The sequence below is a fragment of the Triturus cristatus genome, chromosome 2_1 (genome assembly GCF_964204655.1).
Source record: "Triturus cristatus chromosome 2_1, aTriCri1.1, whole genome shotgun sequence".
Taxonomy (NCBI): Eukaryota; Metazoa; Chordata; class Amphibia; order Caudata; family Salamandridae; genus Triturus; species Triturus cristatus.
The window spans coordinates 785,661,286-785,682,018 of record NC_140581.1 but is presented as its reverse complement, the minus strand read 5'-3'; the positions used below and the strand labels follow the sequence as shown (position 1 = coordinate 785,682,018).

General features: G+C 43.9%; 1 protein-coding gene across 12 annotated transcripts in view; it reads left to right on the top strand.

The window, feature by feature from the left end:
* The window catches only part of SYK (spleen associated tyrosine kinase), a 430,546-nt gene extending 410,400 nt beyond the window's left edge, over positions 1 to 20,146 (top strand). For all 12 annotated transcript variants that reach the window (XM_085632733.1, XM_085632731.1, XM_085632724.1 and 9 more), the window contains one exon: positions 16,613 to 20,146. In XM_085632733.1, coding sequence (XP_085488859.1) covers positions 16,613 to 16,685 — 73 coding nt within the window. In that variant the 3' untranslated portion in view covers positions 16,686 to 20,146. The remainder of the gene's footprint in view (positions 1 to 16,612) is intronic.
* The last annotated feature ends 587 nt before the right edge of the window (positions 20,147 to 20,733 follow it).

Here is a 20,733-nt window from a genome sequence, read left to right as displayed (position 1 = left end):
GTCAAGGTTTATTCCCAACTCATACAATAAATAAATTCCACCTGAGATTTAAATTATCAGAATAAGATTAATAGTCTTGTTCTCTGACAGGGAAGATGACCTACAACAAAAGGATGACAAAGGACTATAGAAAAAATCCTTGTTCCTTCCACCAGGTAAATAGCATACCCCTTGATTTTAATGCTCTTGCCCAAGCAGTGACCTATGACAAGGGAATCTGTAGAACAATCCAGTATAATCACTTTTCACAGCCTCACTATACAAGAGAGAATAGATTTACAAGAGCTTAGATCTACCCAAGATCTCATAATCAAACCAGCTGATGAGGGGGAGCCATAGTTCTCCAAGTAAAATAAACTTACAATCATAAATGCCTTTGCCTTCTCATTTATAATAGAAATTATAAAATATTGACTTCTGGTCCTACCAAGAAACTATACAGTGAAATGAAGACATTGATTGACACTTCCTTATCAAATGATTTCGTTTAAAAGAATGAAGCAGATTCCTTATTAAAAAACAAACTCTAAGCACTTTATTTTTATACATTTCATAAGATGCTTGAGGTCTCTAGACCATCTGTAGGCTGCAGGCTGCTCTACAGTTTCTGGGATAGAATTTATCTTGGAACCACTATCACAGTCCAGTGATAATTTATTGAGATTACTAGTGGAAGTGGTACCAAATTTGGTTGGCAAATTTCCCTTTAAACTAGCCACTTAGGGCCAGATTTACTAAGGGTTTGCACAGCCATTGCATCACGCAAGATGACACAAGGCACAAGGCAACGCAAGCCCTAAAGTTAAGTCCTACTTGTGGAAGTAGGAGGAGCTAGGAGGAAATGAGGAGCGAGGACGCCGCCAGCCACGCTCTGGCCACTGCAACATAACACTGATGATTATTTTTCCCTTTTCCGCTTTCTCCGCCTGGATCTCTGCATGCCTTTCTTGCCTACAATCAGTTGTTCCCATAATTGGTCTGCAGCATTCTTGAAGCATTCATGCGGCACTTGCGTTGGGTGCTGTGTCTTCCGGTGGGTCCCAACACCGGTTAGTAGCCTGCAGTCTTGGAGGAGTCTATGCAGGGGTGCATTGGAGCTAGTATTGCCTGCCGGGAGGAGCAGAAGGAAAGACCCTGCAAGGCCCTAACTGAATGTGGGTGTTGGGTGCTGTATGCCATATGCATACACTTATGCTTACATTCACAGGACAGCAGCTACAAGACTGTGGGTGCCAATGGGAGAACACACCATGTAACACAGCTGAATGGCAAGAGTGGTGGTGGGAGCAAGAGTGGAGGTTGCACTCTGTTGTCATTCCTGTATTCCTGCACTTCCCCTCCTAAATGTAAATTCAAGGACAATGATTCAAATCAGAAATTGAGATGCAGCCTGCATGCTGCTTTTTGGTCCTCTATCTCAACTCGGTGACAAGAGGGGAGAAATAAGGTGGCATTTGTTTTACTGCGCCTGTTAGAGGCATTTCTGGGAGTACTGCAGCATTAGGAGCTGCGGACGCAAGGTATAGCCCACCTCTCATGGAAGCGACCTGTCTACATTCGGGTGCAGCTCGAATGTTTCAGGGAGCTCCTGCTCCCTCCGCTCCTATTGCCACAATTTTTGACACTTTTGCCATCTCTCATTCCCCTGACCACCATCATTCCGTCTTCCTCCTATTTGATATTAATTTTGTCAAGAAGTCAAGTCAAGAAACAGCAGGTTATGGGCCTTGGGGAACATACAAGAGTTTTTAGTCTTTTGTGTCTTTAGGGTGTAGCGGCACTAAGATCGGATGTGAGCTTCACACATCAGCCACTCCTTCAGTGGCAGAGAAATAGCCTGGTGGGAGGGAAGGGAGGAGTGGAGGAAGAAATAAGAGGAAAGGCCTTAAGCTTAGGGTAGTGGAGAAGCGGTCCCTCTTGTTGCTATATTTGGCTTGAAGGTGGAGTCCTTTGAGTAAACTATGATGGTAAAAACAATTTAGACGAGGAAGAATTTTTTCCTCCCTTACTACTGCCCAAAAAAAATCAAATCCTATTAAGGAGCAAAGTGCTTCATTTGAGATTTCTAAAAGGGGATGGGACAATTCCTACATATTTCCTAAATCAATTGAAGAAAATGTTAATCCTACATTAGCACTTCATGCAGGTATGAAAATGAAATCAGAGGTGAAGGAATTCCCTCAGGCCATGTTTATGGAGGGCATGTGTGGGGAAAAATAGCCTGAATCAACAATAGCATCAATTCACCCCCGACAATGGAAATAGAAAAATTCTTTCTGGGGAGTTTAAATCTAGTGCCGGCCCCACCAGCAAGCACGGGGAGCCTAACAAGCTACACAGGCCCCACAGTTGTCAATGATGTTGGATTATACCTTAACAGACATTTCACCTTCATAATCTGTTTCTTAGGTTTCCGGTTGGGATCTGAGATAGTAGCATCTCCAATACCAAAGTCTCAGAAAAGGTCAATGGACTTTGTTGCAGTACACCTAGTTATAATACATCTGTACTGTCAAATATCTCAATGACTCCGGATCTGTTGCTTAATCCATCTGCTAATCTTTCAACGGATTACATTTACTTTTCCAAGACACGAAAACGCCTTGAGTGAATTTTATCATCTATTCTGAACCTAATGGAAAAATCCACAGACCGTTCTGACCATATCCTGGATATCTTAATGGTAAAACTTACAGAACTACCATTAAAAATGGACAGTCTGTCTAATTTGAACAGTTCAAAAAGATATACTAATCATTTAGTGGATACTGGTATACAAGTCAGCCATACTGGGACCAAGGCACAGATAAAGGTAAAAAAACCATGTACCATCAGTAGATCTAACCCCACTGGAATATCTTTTTAAAGAGGTAGAATCAACTGTCTGTGATGTCCTCAACAAAGAGGAGGAGGCCCTTAGTCCTGTACCTGGCCCGGGGGCAAGCAGTGAAGCATCTCCAATCTTTATTAAACAAAAAAGTATAAGTCCAGTTTCTAAATCACCGGACACTATGCCCATACAGGAAAGAAAAGAAAGTAAAACAGAAGTTACAAAGGGTGAATAAAGAAGTGGCAAGAAAAATGTAATTTCCTATGGTAGACTTGCAGTCTGAAGTGCCAATTGATCATTCACTAACACTTCAGGCACTGGCCAGGTAACACCAATCACATCAAAAGATAAGAATGCTAGAAGTCGGAATACAAATAGAAAGACTGGTGGTGCCATTGTTAGTACTGTAAATATTAACCTGATAATGAATAATTGTGAATTTATTATATCTAGAGGGAATGATATTGTGCCACATTTTCCAAAATCACACTTGCCTACATTGAATAGGTACAAATATTTGAATAACTGTAGCCCTCTAGAAAATTTTACAGTCTTGCAAGAGGAATGGGCGCACAATGCAAAATTGACCATAGTTTCTTGTAAGGCAGGCACTAGAAGGGTATCTCTCATAGGTCAAAACTCAGTCCCCGTTCTTAGGGACACTAAACAACAATAAAGATCCAAGGCCAACTCCCCTGAGGCAATCTATTTAACAAATCTATCAAAATCCCTCCTAGAATTTAGTGGGCTGCTCAATAAATGTGGAGAAGTACACAAACCTAGATCCCTTAAAAACAGACATTACATGTCTCCAAGAGAAATGGTTAACTGAGACCCTTGAGGTAAAACATGATTTTGTCATTAGCAGTCCTGCAAAAAAAATCTAGAAAAGAGCACACACGTGGTGGAAAAGCCACATTGCTGAGTACCAACTTTTTGTGGTCTCATAAAGTACTTCCTGACCCATCGAATCTATTGCATTGCATAGTTTTCTCTAATCATACAGGCGTAGTATGTCCCATGATTTCCCTTATTTTGTCGAATGTGTATATAACCCCCTAGTTATGAGAATAATGCCCTTTAATAGGACTTGTTTCATTTAATAAAGTCCATTGCAGATGAGGAAAATAATCAGGAATATAATAATTGTTGGAGATTTTAATGCTACTATTTCCAACCATACAATAAGATTTTTCTCTGACATAGAAAGGGAGGAGGCACTGAATATTCTGATGACAACCTTCCTGGTAGACTCCAGAGTAAATAAAAGAGGGTCTCTCCTGTTGGAAGTGTGTAGGAACATGAGACTATCAAAGTAAACGGAGGATTAGATCATAATCCTGGCTTGTTATACTCATAATGCACATTATGGTACCTAGATAATTGACCATATTATAAGCTCTTACTCAGTTTCCTGCTGCCTAAAGGAATCATAGGTGATTATTAACATTTGGAGTGATCATAAAATTCTATCCCCTACTATTAATGGAAACCCATAGTCTATATCCGTTTGGCAGATTGGTGAAGATGAGGAGGTACATCTAATTGCTGTTAATGGAAGGGTATCTTGCAATACTCAAAACAAAATTACCTTAACAAGAAAGCTAAAAAGATCGCTGAAGAAAATTCCTGAATAAGGTTGGATTTCAGTAGATACTTTTGTAGAAGATATGCAAACATTTGTAAGGAGTAATCTGATTCTCCCAGAAAATACTTGCAAGAAAAATAGGAAGCTGGTTAAAAATATTAATAGGGATTTTATTTTTAATTTGAATGCAATGTATAAAGTGCTGAACTCCTGCCCGAGGGCATCTTGGTGCTATCGTAAGAGGGTTTAGGTGCAGAACTGTTGGAAAGAAAGTTCTCCTAACAAGAACTCGACTGCCTCTTAATCTTGTGAGAAAAGCCAGGTGCTCAAAATTTTTCTAAGGACGAGTAAGGAGGATGCAGTTTTTAGTTTCAGTGGTAGACTGGTACAGAGCACTCCGGTAGTCCTAAAAAAGCACTTTCCACCCCAGGTGGTCTTTCTAGAACGGGAGACAGTCAGGTTCTTGTCAGAGCCTGAAAGAAGAGTCCTCCCTGGGATATGCCATGTGAGCTTTTCCTTGAAGCAACCTGGGCCCAATCCATACAGTAATTTCTGGGCCAAACAAAGGGCCTTAAACTTACACCGTTTTCTGACTGATAGCCAGTGCAGTTTCCTAATGGCTTTTTTAGTGATTCATATTTTGGTATTTTGAAAAGGAAATGTGCAGCTGCATTCTGCAGAGACTGGAGCCTCTTCATTGGACCTACTGCCAAATTAAGATACAGACTGTTGCAGTAGTCATACCTAGAGTGTATCAAGGTGATGATCACAGTTTTTAGGAGATCAGGAGGTAGGAATTTTCAATCTTTCTTGCCATTCTCAGGGAGCAGAATGAAGAGCAAGTGATTCTGTCCACCTGCTCTTTAAGCTTCATCTTGTTATCTAAAAGTATTGCTCACTTTATTGGTGGGTTTGGTAAGAGGGCTCAACTCTGGTGGCCACTAGGCCGTCATCCAAAATGAGGGATTACTGCCGAAGATGATGACCACAGTTTCTGCGGCATTCAATTTAATGGTTTTTATCCATCCAATTGCTGACGTTCCTCATACACGTCCTGAAGGCAGATCTTGTCTTCTCTTCGGCTTTTGTTAGTGACACCACAATCAGGGTATCATCGCCGTATGATGCCAGGGAGAAGCCAGAGTTTTTAATAAGAGTGGCTAATGGTGTAACATAAGATTGAATAATATTGGGCTCAGGACCGAGCCCTGCGGAACTCCGCTCGCAGGGAAAACAACCTTAATATAAAGTTGCTCAGCAACAAGTATTGTTGTCTATTTGCCGGAAACGATTGGAGAAGCTCCAATGCCGTAGCACCTGTCCCCAAGCTCCGCATACGGTCAACCAAAATATTGTGGTTGACCATATCAAATGCCGCAGAGAGATCCAGCAGGATCAGAGCCACTGTTCCTCCATTATCCATAATTTCTCGGATATTTTCCGTGGCTAATATCAGAGCAGATTCTGTACTCTGATGTTTTCTAAGCCCATGTAAGCTGAGAGTTGTTAATTCATCACTTTCTCCACCAATTTAGCAGCGAAAGGGAGTCTTGATATAGGGCGATAGTTATTTGGATCTGATGCATTCAGATTATTCTTTAACAAAGGCAGTACAGAGGCACGTTTCCATTGTGTAGGAAAGATTCCCTCGCTGAACAGTTTGTTAAAAATCTGTCCCAGGTTTTGTACCACTTGTGCAGCAATCTGGTGCATTACTTCGGGTGGGCAAGGATCTTGCGGGGCACCTGATTTGAAGGAAAGGTTTATAATTTGTACTTCCGAGATGGCCCTAAAGTGAGCGAAACTGGCTTACAAAGATGTGAGATTTAAGGGTTGCCCATCCCGTTGGATGGTAGTCTTGCCTAAATTCAAAATATTAAAAATGTTAGTGACCTTTTCTTGAGAAAGGTTGGCCAAAGTGTCACAAAAATGTTGATTATTTACTGCAGTGTCAGGGCTCACTGGTATCACCAATTGTTCTATTACTTGAAAGAGAGTTTTATTAGCATTAGGAGCTGATTTTATCTGCTCCGAGTAGTAGGAAGATTTCGCTGCTATAATGTGTTTTTTATGTTCTGCTAATTTATTTTTGTAGATGATTTTCTCCTCATCCTCATATTTTTTCTCCATTTCTGTTCTTGCCTGCGGCAGTCCAGCCTCAATATGCTAAGAATTTTGTTGTACCAGGGTTGGGACACTTTCTTTTTAGTTATTATTTTTTGTTTAACCGGCGTTAATAAGTTGATAAATAAATTGCAAAGGCGGCAATTCACGCACTACTTAAAGGAATGTACAAAAAAATGCAAGTGAAAACTATGGAAACCGTAAAACAAAAAGATATATATAGATCCTTCTGGAAGATTATTGGCAAATGTACTGGTAGCACTTGTAAACCCAAATTTAATAACACCCCAATTATTGAATGGTGCAACTACATTTTCTCTGTGCATGCCCCGAATAATTTGATTGGTAGCAGTTTGCCTAATTTTGAGCTTATTGAAATAGAAAGCACTACTCACCCCTGTCCATCTAGGTCATAAGTGAAGGATATTCTTTTTTAGTTCTAGGTGTACAAGGGGCTAGATGTCCTGACCAGCTGCCTATTACCATCATAAACCTAGAGGTTGATTTATTGCTAACTATTTGATATCATTGTTTAGATACTGCTACCTTACCGGGGTGATACCCGATTCTTGAAGAGGAAGTATCAAACTTACATTACACGAAAAAGGCCCATTCAAGGTCCCTAGTTATTATTGGCAAATCAATCAATCAAAACATTTATAGAGCACGCTACTCACCCGTGAGGGTCTCAAGGCGCTGAAGGGAGGGGGGGTGCTGCTACTGCTCGAATAGGCAGGTCTTGAGGTGTTTCCTGAAGGCAAGATGGTCCTGGGTCATTCGTAGGTATGCGGGGAGGGAGTTCCATGTCTTGGCTGCCAGGTAGGAGAACGATCTTCCTCCGGCGGTGGTTCTGCGAATCCGTGGGATGGTGGTGAGGGTGAGGCTGGCAGAGCGGAGTTGGCGGATGGGGGTGTAGAATGAGATGCGGCTGTTGAGGTATTCGGGACCCATGTTGTGGAGCACTTTGTGTGCGTGGGTGAGGAGCCTGAACGTGATCCTCTTGCTGACGGGGAGCCAGTTCAGGTTTCTCAGGTGGGCAGATATGTGGCTGTGGCGTGGGATGTCGAGGATGAGTCGTGCGGAGGTGTTCTGTATGCGTTGTATTCGTTTCTGAAGTTTGGCAGTGGTTCCTGCATTTAGGGCGTATCCGTAGTCCAGTCGGCTGGTGACGAGGGCCTGGGTGACGGTCCTTTTGGTTTCGGTGGGGATCCACTTGAAGATCTTTCGGAGCATGCGCAGGGTGTTGAAGCAGGAGGACGAGACGGCGTTGACTTGCTTCGTCATCGTGAGGGAGGAGTCCAGGATGAATCCCAAGTTGCGTGCGTGGTCCGAGGGTGTCGGTGCGGTGCCCAGCACTGTGGGCCACCAGGAGTCGTCCCAGGCGGATGGGGATTGTCCGAGGATGAGGACCTCCGTCTTGTCTGAGTTCAGCTTCAGGCGACTGAGCTTCATCCATTCAGCGACGTCTTTCATTCCTTCCTGGAGGTTGGTTTTGGCTGTGGCTGGGTCTTTGGTGAGAGAGAGTATCAGCTGGGTGTCGTCGGCCTGGGAGATGATGTTGTGTTTGCGTGCGATGGCAGCGAGGGGGCTCATGTAGATATTGAAGAGGGTAGGGCTGAGCGAGGAGCCCTGGGGTACGCCGCAGATGATCTCGGTGGCCGCCGAGCGGAAGGGAGGGAGGCGGACTCTCTGGGTTCTGTTGGAGAGGAACGAGGTGATCCAGTCCAGGGCCTTTCCTTGGATCCCAGTGTTGAATAGGCGGGTTATTAGGGTGCGATGGCATACGGTATCAAAGGCTGCCGAGAGGTCCAGGAGGATGAGAGCGGTTGTTTCTCCATTGTCCATCAGGGTCCTGATGCCGTCGGTGGCTGCGATGAGAGCGGTTTCGGTGCTGTGGTTGGCACGGAATCCGGACTGGGACGGGTCGAGCGAGTTGTTTGCCTCGAGGGATGCAGTCAGCTGTTTATTGACGGTCTTCTCGATGACTTTAGCCGGGAAGGGAAGAAGAGATGGGGCGGACGTTTTTGAGGTCTTTGGCGTCTGCTGTGGGTTTCTTCAGAAGGGCGTTGATTTCTGCATGCTTCCAGCTTTCAGGGAAGGTGGCTGACGTGAAGGAGTTGTTTATGACGTTCCGGAGGTGGGGTGCGATGATGATGTCGGCTTTGTTGAAGATATGATGGGGGCAAGGGTCCGAGGGGGAGCCGGAGTGGATGGTGTTCATGACGTGGGTGGTGTGTTCAGTGCTGATGGGGGTCCAGGCGCTGAGGGTGGTGGTGGGGGTCGTTGGGTCGGTGACTGGAGGCGGAGCCTGGGGTCCAAAGCTGTTGTGTATGTCTGCAATCTTGCGGTGGAAGTACGTGGCGAGGGAGTTGCAGAGTTCTTGCTACGGTGTGATGTCGTCGTTGCTGGCGTTGGGGTTGGAGAGCTCTTTGACGATGTTGAAGAGTTCCTTGCTGTTGTGGGTGCTGCTGTTTAGCCGCTCTTTGAACAATGACCTTTTGGTGGTGCGGATCAGCTGGTGATGTTCGCGAGTAGCGTACTTGAGGGCTGTCATGTTTTCTGTTGTCTGCTCGTGGCGCCAGGTTTTTTTCGAGGGTTCGGCAGGATTCCTTTGATTCTTTGAGGGCGTCTGTGAACCATGGGGTTTTCCTGTTGCCGGTCTTGCCTGGGGGGTTCTTCAGTGGGACGAGGTCGTCAGCGCAGTTGGTGATCCACTGTGTGAGGTTGTGGGCTGCGACGTTGGTGTCAGCGGTGTTGGCTGGCGAGTTCTGGCTCAGTGATGAGAGTAGCTGGTCTGTAATGATTTTGCTCCAGCATCTGCGGGGGATTTGTTGCGTGCGGTGGTGGAAAGTATTCTTTTTGAAGGTGAAGTGGATGCATCTGTGGTCGGTCCAGTGTAGTCCGGTGGAGTGGCTGAAGGAGACGTGGTTGCTGGCGGAGAAGATGGGGTCGAGTGTGTGGCCAGCGGGGAGGGGGGGGTGCTCACCAGTTGTTTGAGTCCGAGGTTGGTGAGGTTGTCGAGCAGGGTGGTGGTGTTGTTGTCGTTGTTTTTCTCCAGGTGGAAGTTTAGGTCCCCTAGGAGGATGTATTCTGGTGAGGCTAGGGCGTGCGGGCTGATGAATTCGGCGATGGTTTCGTTGAATTGTGTGCGCAGGCCCAGGGGTCTGTAGATGAGCGTTCCTCTAAGGGTGGTTTTAGGGTTGGTGTGAATCTGGAAGTGTAGGTGTTCGGCGGTGGAGAGTGTGTCTTCGGCGTTGGTTGTGACGCTGATGGTGTTCCTGTAGATGATGGCGACTTCTCCTCCTGTTTGGTTGACGCGGTCCTTCCAGGTGATCTTGTAGCCGTCTGGGATGGCTATGACGATGTCGGGGGCCGAGGAAGCGTTAATCCAGGTTCCGTGAGGAAGGCGACGTCTGGTGCTGTTGTGTCGAGGAGGTCCCAGAGTTCGACGGCCTGCTTGTGGACGGAGTGGGTGTTGAGGAGGATGCATTTGAGGTGGTTGTTGTTGTTGCTTGGTCCGGCGGGCGGGGGGCAGGTTCAGAGGCAGGTGAATTTGCAGGTTTGACAGGTGAAGGGTCCGTGGGTGCGCTTCGGGGTGGCTCGGTGGCAGGCGTGTGGTCGTCCGGTGTTGAGTGCGTTGAGGGCTGCGGAGTCGTAGCTCAGTCGAGGTTTCTGGCTGCGGCGGGGGCCAGGGGTTCTGGCGCTGGGCGCGGTCCAGGCACGGACAGGCGCAGACAGGCTTGCCTTTGGCCCGCCAGTGGCGCGCCCGCTGAGCACGGCCTCCATATGAGGGGCAGAGGGAGGGAGAAGCAGCTGGGAGGTGGGAGCAGGGCGGCGAATGGGAGACAAGGGGGCGGGGCCGCAGGGACGCAGTGGCGGGAAATGGAGGCAGGGGACACACGAAGGAAGGGGGGCACAGAGGAGAAAAAAACAGAGGTAGCGAAAAACGAAAGGAACACAGGGGCAAAGAGCAACGACAGTAACAGCACCAACAGAAGGGAAAACAGGGGTACAGAAAGCAAAATGGACAGGAGGCAAAGGACGACAAAAGCAATATTACCAGAGACGCAGGCGATGCGGGCAGAGCCCGGGCGGCAGAAGCAGTGGGCACCGGTCACACAGGGGGCTGCGTGGCGGTGAGGGGATCGACCTGCCTGGAGACAGGGTCAAAGGTCGCTCTCTCTACCTCTGCACGGCCTCCATATGAGGGGCAGAGGAAGGGAGGAGCAGCTGGGAGGCGGGAGCGGGGCGGCGAATGGGAGACAAGGGGGTGGGGCCGCAGGGACGCAGCGGCGGGAAACGGAGGCAGGAGTCACGAAGGAAGGGGGGCACAGAGGAGAAAAAAACGGAGGTAGCGAAAAACTAAAGGAACACAGGGGCAAAGAGCAACGACAGTAACAGCACCAACAGAAGGGAAAACAGGGGTACAGAAAGCAAAAATGGACAAGAGGCAAAGGACGACAAAAGCAATATTACCAGAGACGCAGGCGATGCAGGCAGACCCCGGGCGGCAGAAGCAGCGGGCACCGGTCACACAGGGGGCTACGTGGCGGTGAGGGGAGTGACCTGCCTGGAGACAGGGTCAAATCACACTGCTAGACGCCACTGAAAAAGTTTTTGCAACCGCCTTTGTCTGTGTGTTCAGGCATACCCTGTGGAAGAATGTTAGTGCTCTGGTATTCCAAAGATTCTACTTAAATTATCATAGCCCTGCTCACTTCCACATGGTGTCATGTAATGCTTGGTTGTAATTGTTGCTTACATCAAAAATTTAAACCAAAAACGGTTTTAAACAAGGGTGTTTACCAGCCCCCCATTCTCTTTCACATTACTGATTTGCCAGAGTTGATTAGCCGTGTAGGTGGTGATGCCACAAAGGTAGGATCTCACTCTATGGGGGCACTACTTTATGCAGATGATATTGAGTTATTCGCTCTGACACCAGAAACTGTATAGTGCTCTATGAAAAATGCAGGCACATTGTTTCGGTTATGGACTAAATTCCTTGCATCAAACTTTTCAAAAAGGAAGTTTCACACAGGCTTTGCATGATGTTTTCAAGATCCTTTTGCAGAGGTGACTGGAGATCTCTGAAAGAGGTAGGGAGAAATACTTTGCCTTGGGTGACCTCACACAGAAGTGTAGCCATACACTCACTGTTTGGCACTCACAAAGACTCTTACTCACACTTTCAGAATCACTGAAACTCAGTCATAGCAATTAGAGGCTCTGATTTGAACTCCTGGGGTACAGTTGTTTTGCATTAATAGTACAGCAGGTGCAGTTGCACCATGCTTATGTGCCCTGGTGCAACTGCACTTGCTGCACCATTGCTAGAGGCACCCTTGTCTTCCATTCCCTCTCACAATCTGCCGCTCATTCACTAATTCTAACTCACTCACATCGCTTTACTCACTCCCTCTTCCTGGCTTTCACTTAATCATAACTGCACTCACTCACTAGCTGATTCTCAGTCTTTCATTCTCATTGACACTATCAAATGCACTAAACTAAAATGCACTCGGTTTCATTCTCTCTCTCTCAATCACTCACAAACAGACTTTCACTCACACATGCACTGAGACAGAACACAGATTTTTTTTTCTTGTATTTCTTCCTGTACTGGCAACTCAGAGGCTCCATGGGAGAAGCAAACAGTATCCAACGATGGACATTGGAACCAGAATACCATGATTCTTAAACAGTAGTCAGACAAAGCAACAGGGCCAGTTCATAAGCAGTGCATTGCAGGTACGTGTATGTGTTCTACGTGTGAGTGAAAACTTTTCCTGCCCCCGGACGTGCTCGTTTGGCCAGCATCCACAACCTTGTGGTTCTGGTGCACGTACCACATGGCTAATATGCCTCGACAGACGTAGTGAGTTGCGCAACCCACTGTGGTTGTATGCAGTACATACTGAACAGCCAAAGATTACTGGTCCAGTATTATAGTTTTGCTTTACTCACCTGATTTTTAGTTTTGTCACGTATTTGCACTTTATCTTTGCAGTAGCTGAATAAACTGACCCTGAAGAAGACTGCGACACTATTTAGGTCCTTCTGGCCGAAACATGTTGGTCTAGTGAGCTACAGAGCTACACACCTGTCCCTAATGTCGGCACGTGTGTTACCAGCTCCTCACTGTTTTGAATCCTGACACAGGATAGCTGAATAAAGTTACAATATAGCTAACCCTGTAGCCAGTTTTAAACGTTCACATTACAGCACTGCACTCTTTTTTCACACACATGCCAAGCTCACATAGGAGATTAGTACTCCTCCCCTGAATGAAGAAAACATCCCTGAGCTCCTCCCTCGTAGAGAGGGGGTTGTAGCCCACACGAAGACTAGGTATTTCGTGTGAGGAGGCACCCCTATGATGAAGCATGACACCTCTGGTGTGTGAGGGGATCTGTCCTAATAAGGGAATCCCCACGTACTGCATGGCAGATCACTTATAAACAGTTAACTAACCTCCTCATAATTCAGACCCGTGGCACTTTTCTTGTGTTACATCCCTTGCGGGTGTCATCATTGGAGCAGAGACGAGGTCCTTCGTTCTCTACCATCAGGTGATGGGATTCATAGCTACATACACATATGCACATATACAGGCTACACCTCCATCTCTAGGCTAGGTATATTTAGGAAAAATTAAAGAGGGTTTGCATTATAGGAGTATGCCAATGCTACTGTTCATCTGAACTGTATATGTTCATGTTCGTGGCACTATGCTAGAAATGTATCTACTGTTTACCATATTATCACTTTCTTTCGTATGCTTCTATCTCATGTTTGCCAAAGCACATATGTTTTACACAAGATTGTTGCTGGACCAATAAATAAAAACTTATTGAAAACATCCTAATTGCCATCCTGTGTATTTCCTAAGAATAAGTAAGCACGAGTGATTGAGCGAAAAGTACTGTACTGGTTTCCACGATCCCTGAGAAATCACGGTTATCATGGTCTGTGGTTGCCAGAAACTACCTACACCACTGTAAGATACAGAGGCTGGTAGTGGCACTGTAGATCTAGCTGGTCTAATGGCTGACATATCCTGTGAGTGTGTCCAGGGTCGGTTTTGGATACCAAGCCCCAGTGGCGTAGCTGTGGGGAGGGGGCAGTGGGGGCGGGCCGCCCCAGGCGGCACTATTTTGCGGACGGCAGGGGCAGCTGCACGGCACTGATGGCCCATGGCCAGTCAAGGATTTATTTAGGGACACTGATAGTGATGTACACGGTCACCCACCACCACTCCCCCACACCCACACGTGCGGCTGTTGCTGAGCAGCACTGCACATGTGTATGTAAGTGCAAGCGCACATGCTTGCAAATGCTGCACCACCTACCTTAGTGGTGGTGCAGCGCATGGCGTACAGTATATGTGGGTCCCAGGGCCTTCAATCTTGTAGCGCGCGCGAAAGCTCTACCAATGGCGGCCCTGGGCATCTTTTTTGGTCAGTCCCCGCGCTGTAGGGTTAAAATGTTCCAGTAACACGCGCTATCACCACGCGCTCTCTTGAGTGGAGTCTCTGCAGTGAAGGGTAATATGCAGCAGACAGTCCAGCAAGATTAGGAAACAGCAGCAGTCTGACTTAGTTCGAGACCGACCACCACCGCTTCGAGATCCCCGACCGGGCCGTGAGTCTTCTCACTTACTTGTGGACCGGGTGTATGTACAGCATTCATGTGAATACTGTTGGTGCCACAATCAAAAGTAAGTGCTATTTTGCCTAATTTATCGTCGTTTTCTCCTACTGAAACCCCTCCCTCTCCCCAACCCCAACAAAGAACGGTTCATGTTTGCAGGTGCCACTTGTCGCTTAGGGGTGCTGATGGAGGCGACTTTTGCAGTTTGAATTATGGTAGGGCCTGCTCTGCTTGTGTGTATTGGTGTTTTATTATAGGACGATGTGTTTATTGTGCGATTAAGAATGTGCACAAAACTAGGTAGAGATTTTCTGGACCCGCAGATTTAGGTAGTGTGAGTATCACTGTGAAAGACCTATTTATTAATCTGCTGACAGGCCGACATCTAATTGATTTGTTGCTTTTCAGTAGCAGGCTTGTGGCCTCTTCAAGAGGCCACAAGCCTGCTACTGAAAAGCAACAAGCCCTCTTGTGTGCTTATTTGGTAATGTAATCTGCTAGTCGGCCCTGACGTTACTGGTACAAGATGGCTCACCTCTCTAGGCTCTGTCACCTAATGGAAACAGTCACCATTGTCACCGGGCCAATGACAGATGCTCCAAGTGGAGAAGACATGTCTCGCGTGGGTTAATAAATGTGTTTCCAGTGCTTTGAAGGACAGCTGCCAGAAATTACAATTTCTGAATGTATGGAACCTGTCATGCAGTAGGTACTGGTCCTTCAGAGACGTTTTTCTGCTTATGAACTGTATGTTCACGAAATAATGGCACAGTGCTACCTTCACGTGAATAGTTTACGCACTTTAAACAATTGCTGTGCTTTTCAAAGTTAGTTGTGTTGCCAAGGAGCAGTGACCTTGTGTATTGTGCAGCAAACAAAAGACAAGAAGACTAGCTGCTCGCAGAACGCTTATGGGTTCTTATTCCAACAATTCTGGCATATTTACTCGTAATATCAAATAGATTAAATGCAGTTAAGTACCTAGAAGAAGCACAAATGTGGAACTGCTAATGATCCAGACCTTGGTATGTAGACTATTCCTAAATAAAAAAAAACACAACCACGTCACCCGGGCACTGATGCCTCGCCTTTATATTCTGAAGCAGTAAAACAACCAGTCCCAGGTTTTGTGTTCCATACATGCAGCCTTCCATTGTAAAGGCACTTCCTACTTATAAGAAATGGTCACACACTACCCATGAGAAATCTGTTATCCAGCAATGCTGCCTGCTCCTACTAAAATAACTACAGGTATCGGAAACATTGATTAAAGCTCTGATAGTTGCAGTCCTCCTACTGTGAAATTAGCTAGACTTTGTTTATGAGTTCAGCTTCTTTCAGTTCAGAAAACACTTTAAAAACCTACCTCTTTAAAAGGGACCGGGGGACTTTCTTGTCTGAACCGGACACCACCCTCTATCCCATGGATTGGGCAACTCCATCGAATAGGAGGACCCTTCCAAGATCAGATTGTTTGCAGGAAAACTGTAAGGAATCTCCCAGTTAGCTGGATTTCCTGGATGGAACAGAAAGAAAAGACTAGATAGCATCCTGGAGTGTCTAAAACCCTGCCAATCCACCCCGCTGCTCGCCGTCCTTTTTCACCAGCACCCTCCCACCCCCCCCTACCTATCATGGGTGCCAATCTGAGGGATAGCCCCGGGCGCCAGTAGCTCTAGCTACGCCCCTGCCAAGCCCTCAGTTTAGGTCATTCAAAACTCGCAGGTCCTGGGGATTCCTAGGAACTATACGGCAATATATTCGTTTGTCATTGTGGTTAAAGGCAAACAACATATATTGAAGCGGCATTTTAAAAATGAAAATACAGTTTTGTTAAATTTCAGATATATTAGTCTCTACTGCAAAGGCATGTTACAGATTCACAAATATTAGTGCCTAGGTAGGTTATATTTCATAGAAGTGTAGAAGTGCTATCTAATATACAATTTGTTTTTTCTAAGATAAGGCTGTAAAAGGGATCTTGTGCATTAACAATGGCAATTATGAATTGGGCACTTTGATAATATAGGGAGATGTTTATATGATTCGTTCTAAGTCAATAATAAATCATGTAACCATGTATGTTCTAAATAACAATGTATGCTATAGATATCTTGCCTTTCCTCTGTCATGAACAGGTCTGTGATGCCTTTCAACCAGCTTGAGAAATGTCCTTACAAAAAGTGCCTGACTCTACCAAGCATGATGCTGTCAGTTAGATCCATGCATTTACCCATATTAAAATGAGCTTACCCTAAATTTCTTAATAAAAAAACTGTTAATGATACGGCTGCTTGGTCATTTTTTTCAGTCATGTTAACTCTTTTGTCTGTCCCTTTAATTGATAGTGTCTAGGACTGTGCCTTGAGCGCTTCATTTTTTTTCATACTAACATAGGACCTGCTTTCTCTTTGCAGAGCTGATGATCGACCTGGATTTGCAAGTGTTGAGTTAAAACTACGCAACTACTACTATGACATCTCACATTGATTGTGGTCATCCAAGATTCTGTTAACCTTTCTTTTGGCACTGGAAATGACAGTATACCATTGATAAAACCAGTTCTATGTGAAATGAGGCTCATATTGTATTTCTCTGTTCGGTGTCTTGAAGGTGTGATCTGCTGAATTCCCATTTTCTTCTTCACCTGTGCAGTTCAGCAGATTTGTTAGTGAAGCCATGTTAGACAAATAAAAACAGCAATTCCAAAGTAAATCTTTGATATAATTCTCTGGAATGCTAAAGCTTAGCTAAAGACACTTTTATTATTGATTTATAAAAGCTAATTTGTTAAAACAATTTCTAAGACATTATTACGTACTTCTGTGTTGTTGCCTTCACACCATTGTTATTAATTTAGCATACATATTATTAATTATTGATAAATATATCAGTAACAAGGATGTTTTAGTACACTGAGTTTGTGTAGAGAAACCATGTACAAACAATATTTAGACTATGTGCTTCGTCTTAGAATGGAAAATTATATTTGGACATGCATATTTAAATAAATCACCAAATGGAAGGACAGTTAAAAGTATTTACTGTAGTATGTTTCTGGTTTATTTTGCTGTGTAAAGTGATAACATAAGCACCTGATAGCACAAACATGGTTTAAATTAAAAACAACAATTTCCATTTCTGCATATCCATGATGCCACATATTCTTCAAAGAGTGACTGTTGAACCTAATTGTCACAGTATGTGTCCAATTCATTGTTGCATGCTTAGTAAAAAAAAAACACTCTTGCTTGCTAAGTCAGCAAAAATATCAATGCATATCTATTGGAAGGTAGATTATTGGTAGGGGTGAGTGTGCACCTACCACTAGCAATGAGGCCACCAACATAATACAAGGTCCAGTCCAGGTCTCAAACATTAGCTCCTTTCTCAACCCTTGAATTATAGTATTCCCAAGTTAGCCTATGGTGCTATAGGGCTACAATGGGGAAAAACGAAATTGGTTGTTTTTCCCTCACCGGGGCATAAAAAAAACATCTTTTAAAATGCCCCTGCTTTTTTTAACATGGCACCCTACCTTGGGGGCACCAAGGGTAGACCTTAGGTGTGATTTATATGTATAAATAAGGTAAAAACACGCAAAAGGGAGTACCTCAATAGTCCAACAATTATATTGTAGATTATATTCTCTTTGTTTCTTCTCTCCGCCGTTCACAAAGTACACATAGTACAATGATGTCAATATTAATGTACTCTTCTCCAAAATCCAAATAACATGGGAGCCGTAGTATGAAGTCTCAAAACAATTCTCTTTATTATTCTTCAATACATCAAATAAACAGTCCAGTCAACGCGTTACGTCCTCCGAGAGGACTTTATTAGGGTTAATGTATTTCTATACAGCAATGTCACATCAAAGTCTAAGTGTAGAATGGATCAGTTCTTCCCAAAATTCTTGGAACACTTGTACTGCTACTACATTGTTGTAGGGAAATACCAGGTGATCATATATAAATATCACAGCTTAATATCCACAGCTTAATATCCACAGGGTTCTGTAAGCTCAGACCAGATGATACGACACGCCACCACCGTCACTGACTACATTCTTGTAGCAGGGCTGACTTTTAAAATGACAGCAGGCAACACAGCAGTGCACACTTAAGTGCCTCAAAGCTGATGGGCCTCTAAACCTACATGCCCTAACTATATACTAGGGGCTTACAGGTAGGTTGTCAGTTGTCAATTGTAATTACACCTACTTATTTATATACCTGCACCTACCTATTTATATGCCTTTTTAATTACAGCACTGGACCTAGGCCTGTTTAGCAGAGCCCAGGGCGCAGTCAGGATCAGTTAGCACCAATATATCAGTAAAAAAACAAAATGGGGATGATCAGGGCGAAAAAGATGACTTTCTCACAATTTCAAGCAAATAACAATTTGAAAATAATATGTGTGCTGCAATTTTCAAGTATGTTGCAAAAAATTAATGACCCTGTGTTCCTCAGAAACAGGGCTGATTACAATACAAACGTAAAGGTGGTTCTGGACGATCTATAGGTATAAATTTCATAGATTTATTGGAGGCTAATCAGTGGACCTCATAAGAGTAAATAAATAGCTTTGAGTCAATTAAATCATGCACATGCATAGAGTGAATTTAAAAACAGTCAGCAATATATCTCAATCAAGGTGATGCGTGCATAGTGACAATAGACGCACTGCTCATGCAACATGAAAATGAGTATCACAAGATATAACAAACAGATTATATTTGTCAATCGTTCTGTCTACACAATGCACAACTCTGCTTCAGTTGCAGAGGTACAGTGATCCAATTCCTATTGTACCACTTTAGTCATGCAATGCAGGCATAATAGTGTTGATTAATGGTTAAACACTTTTATTTATGTGTTTCATTCAGACATATAACAGTGTCTTCCTCAGGACAGAAGAAGAGGAAGAAGAAAGGAGACACTCTGTTGTGGTAAATAAAGAGATACATCAGCCTTTTAATGTGTGTGTGAAATCCAATTTAATGCAATAACAAACTAAATCAGAATATTTCAGCTCACCAGAACCTCATGCCTGTTAAAATGGCTTAGTCTTGGCAGAGGTCAATCAAGGGCTTCGTAATGTCACCTCCCAATTCTTCTTGGGCTCCATAAGGTCACCTCTTGTACAACACAAAGCCAAATATTTATAATAGGGCAGTTGTGTTTCTTAAACCATCACTCCAATAGTGAGTAAAAAGCAATGTATAAAATGGAGTTTATTCACCCAAGTACATGGACTTTAGACTTAGAATCTTTCTATGTTGATGCTGTCACTGTGTGTTCAATTCAAATGCAGTGGAAATAATTCCAAATTGTTCAGGAAAAGTGTTTGATTCAATATTCAGACACATACCTGTTACTTCACTCTGGATTTAAGAGCATATGACCAATGGTATTTCTTTTTTTAATTGTCCTACATCATGAATCTTGTAACGATTGACAGTGAGACACACATAACAAAAACCTACTCTATAATAATGTTCTGTAGGGCTCTTTCTTACAGGACAGGTGTGTGCTCAGAGACACATAGGAACCAACTCACCAAGGCCTCCGCACTCATGGCGGGACATCTGCAATGGGTAAATGTAGTACGAAGGTACCGCCACAAATGCAGAGGCCTTGCATGAATCGGGCCCATAGATTGTAATCCTGAAACTTACAAGTTTAAAACATATTGGGGATACACAGTCTAAAAGAGCCTTATGTTTCATTACTAAAAGTGTGTGCATTTAACGTTTAACCTTTTTTGCTATGTGCAGCAATGTAGGTTTTACACAAACTGTTTTACTCTGGGAGTCAAACGAGAACAATGTTACTGAAACAGTGTTCCTGTGCAAGACAAATGCATTATTGTTTGTGACTATCAGTTTCAATAGTATCTGCTCAATGTGTATGGTTTTCTTTATTAATAAACATTTTTTATATATATGGCATTGTGTTTTTGTAATGTATGAATATTAAATATCAATATGGTGAGATATAAGTATCACCTAATGTTTCATGGAAAGCTGCACCATTTTCTTTTCTTGCCTGATAACTTACCCACATTTCCTGCATAAATGGTTCTCCATTGCCATATAACTCTAGTAATCTTTACTATAACTAACAAAATTCAATACAATGGCCTTTCAATTTTATGAACTGACTGATTAAATAGTTAATTGATGTTATAAAATATGGGACCCAACTTTCAAAATGGTTTTCTGGACATATGATCAGAGACTGTTCAAACCTCTCAAGGGAACATTGGAAAATATATAATTAAAAATGTTTGTTTTAGAAATCAGCGTATCTTTAAAAATGATAGGTTACATGAACAAACCCCTTTCCAACAGTGTTAAATATTGCAGTGCCATGTCTTGTAGTATTTCAAGGCATTTGTGGGACTTTAGGAAAGTGCAGTCATAACGTTCAGCACTTTAAATCAGCAAATATTGACGGGTTTGCTAACAATATTTGATTGGTAGCATATTTATTTCTGAGTACCTGCAAGTCCGTGCAAATGCAAATAATGT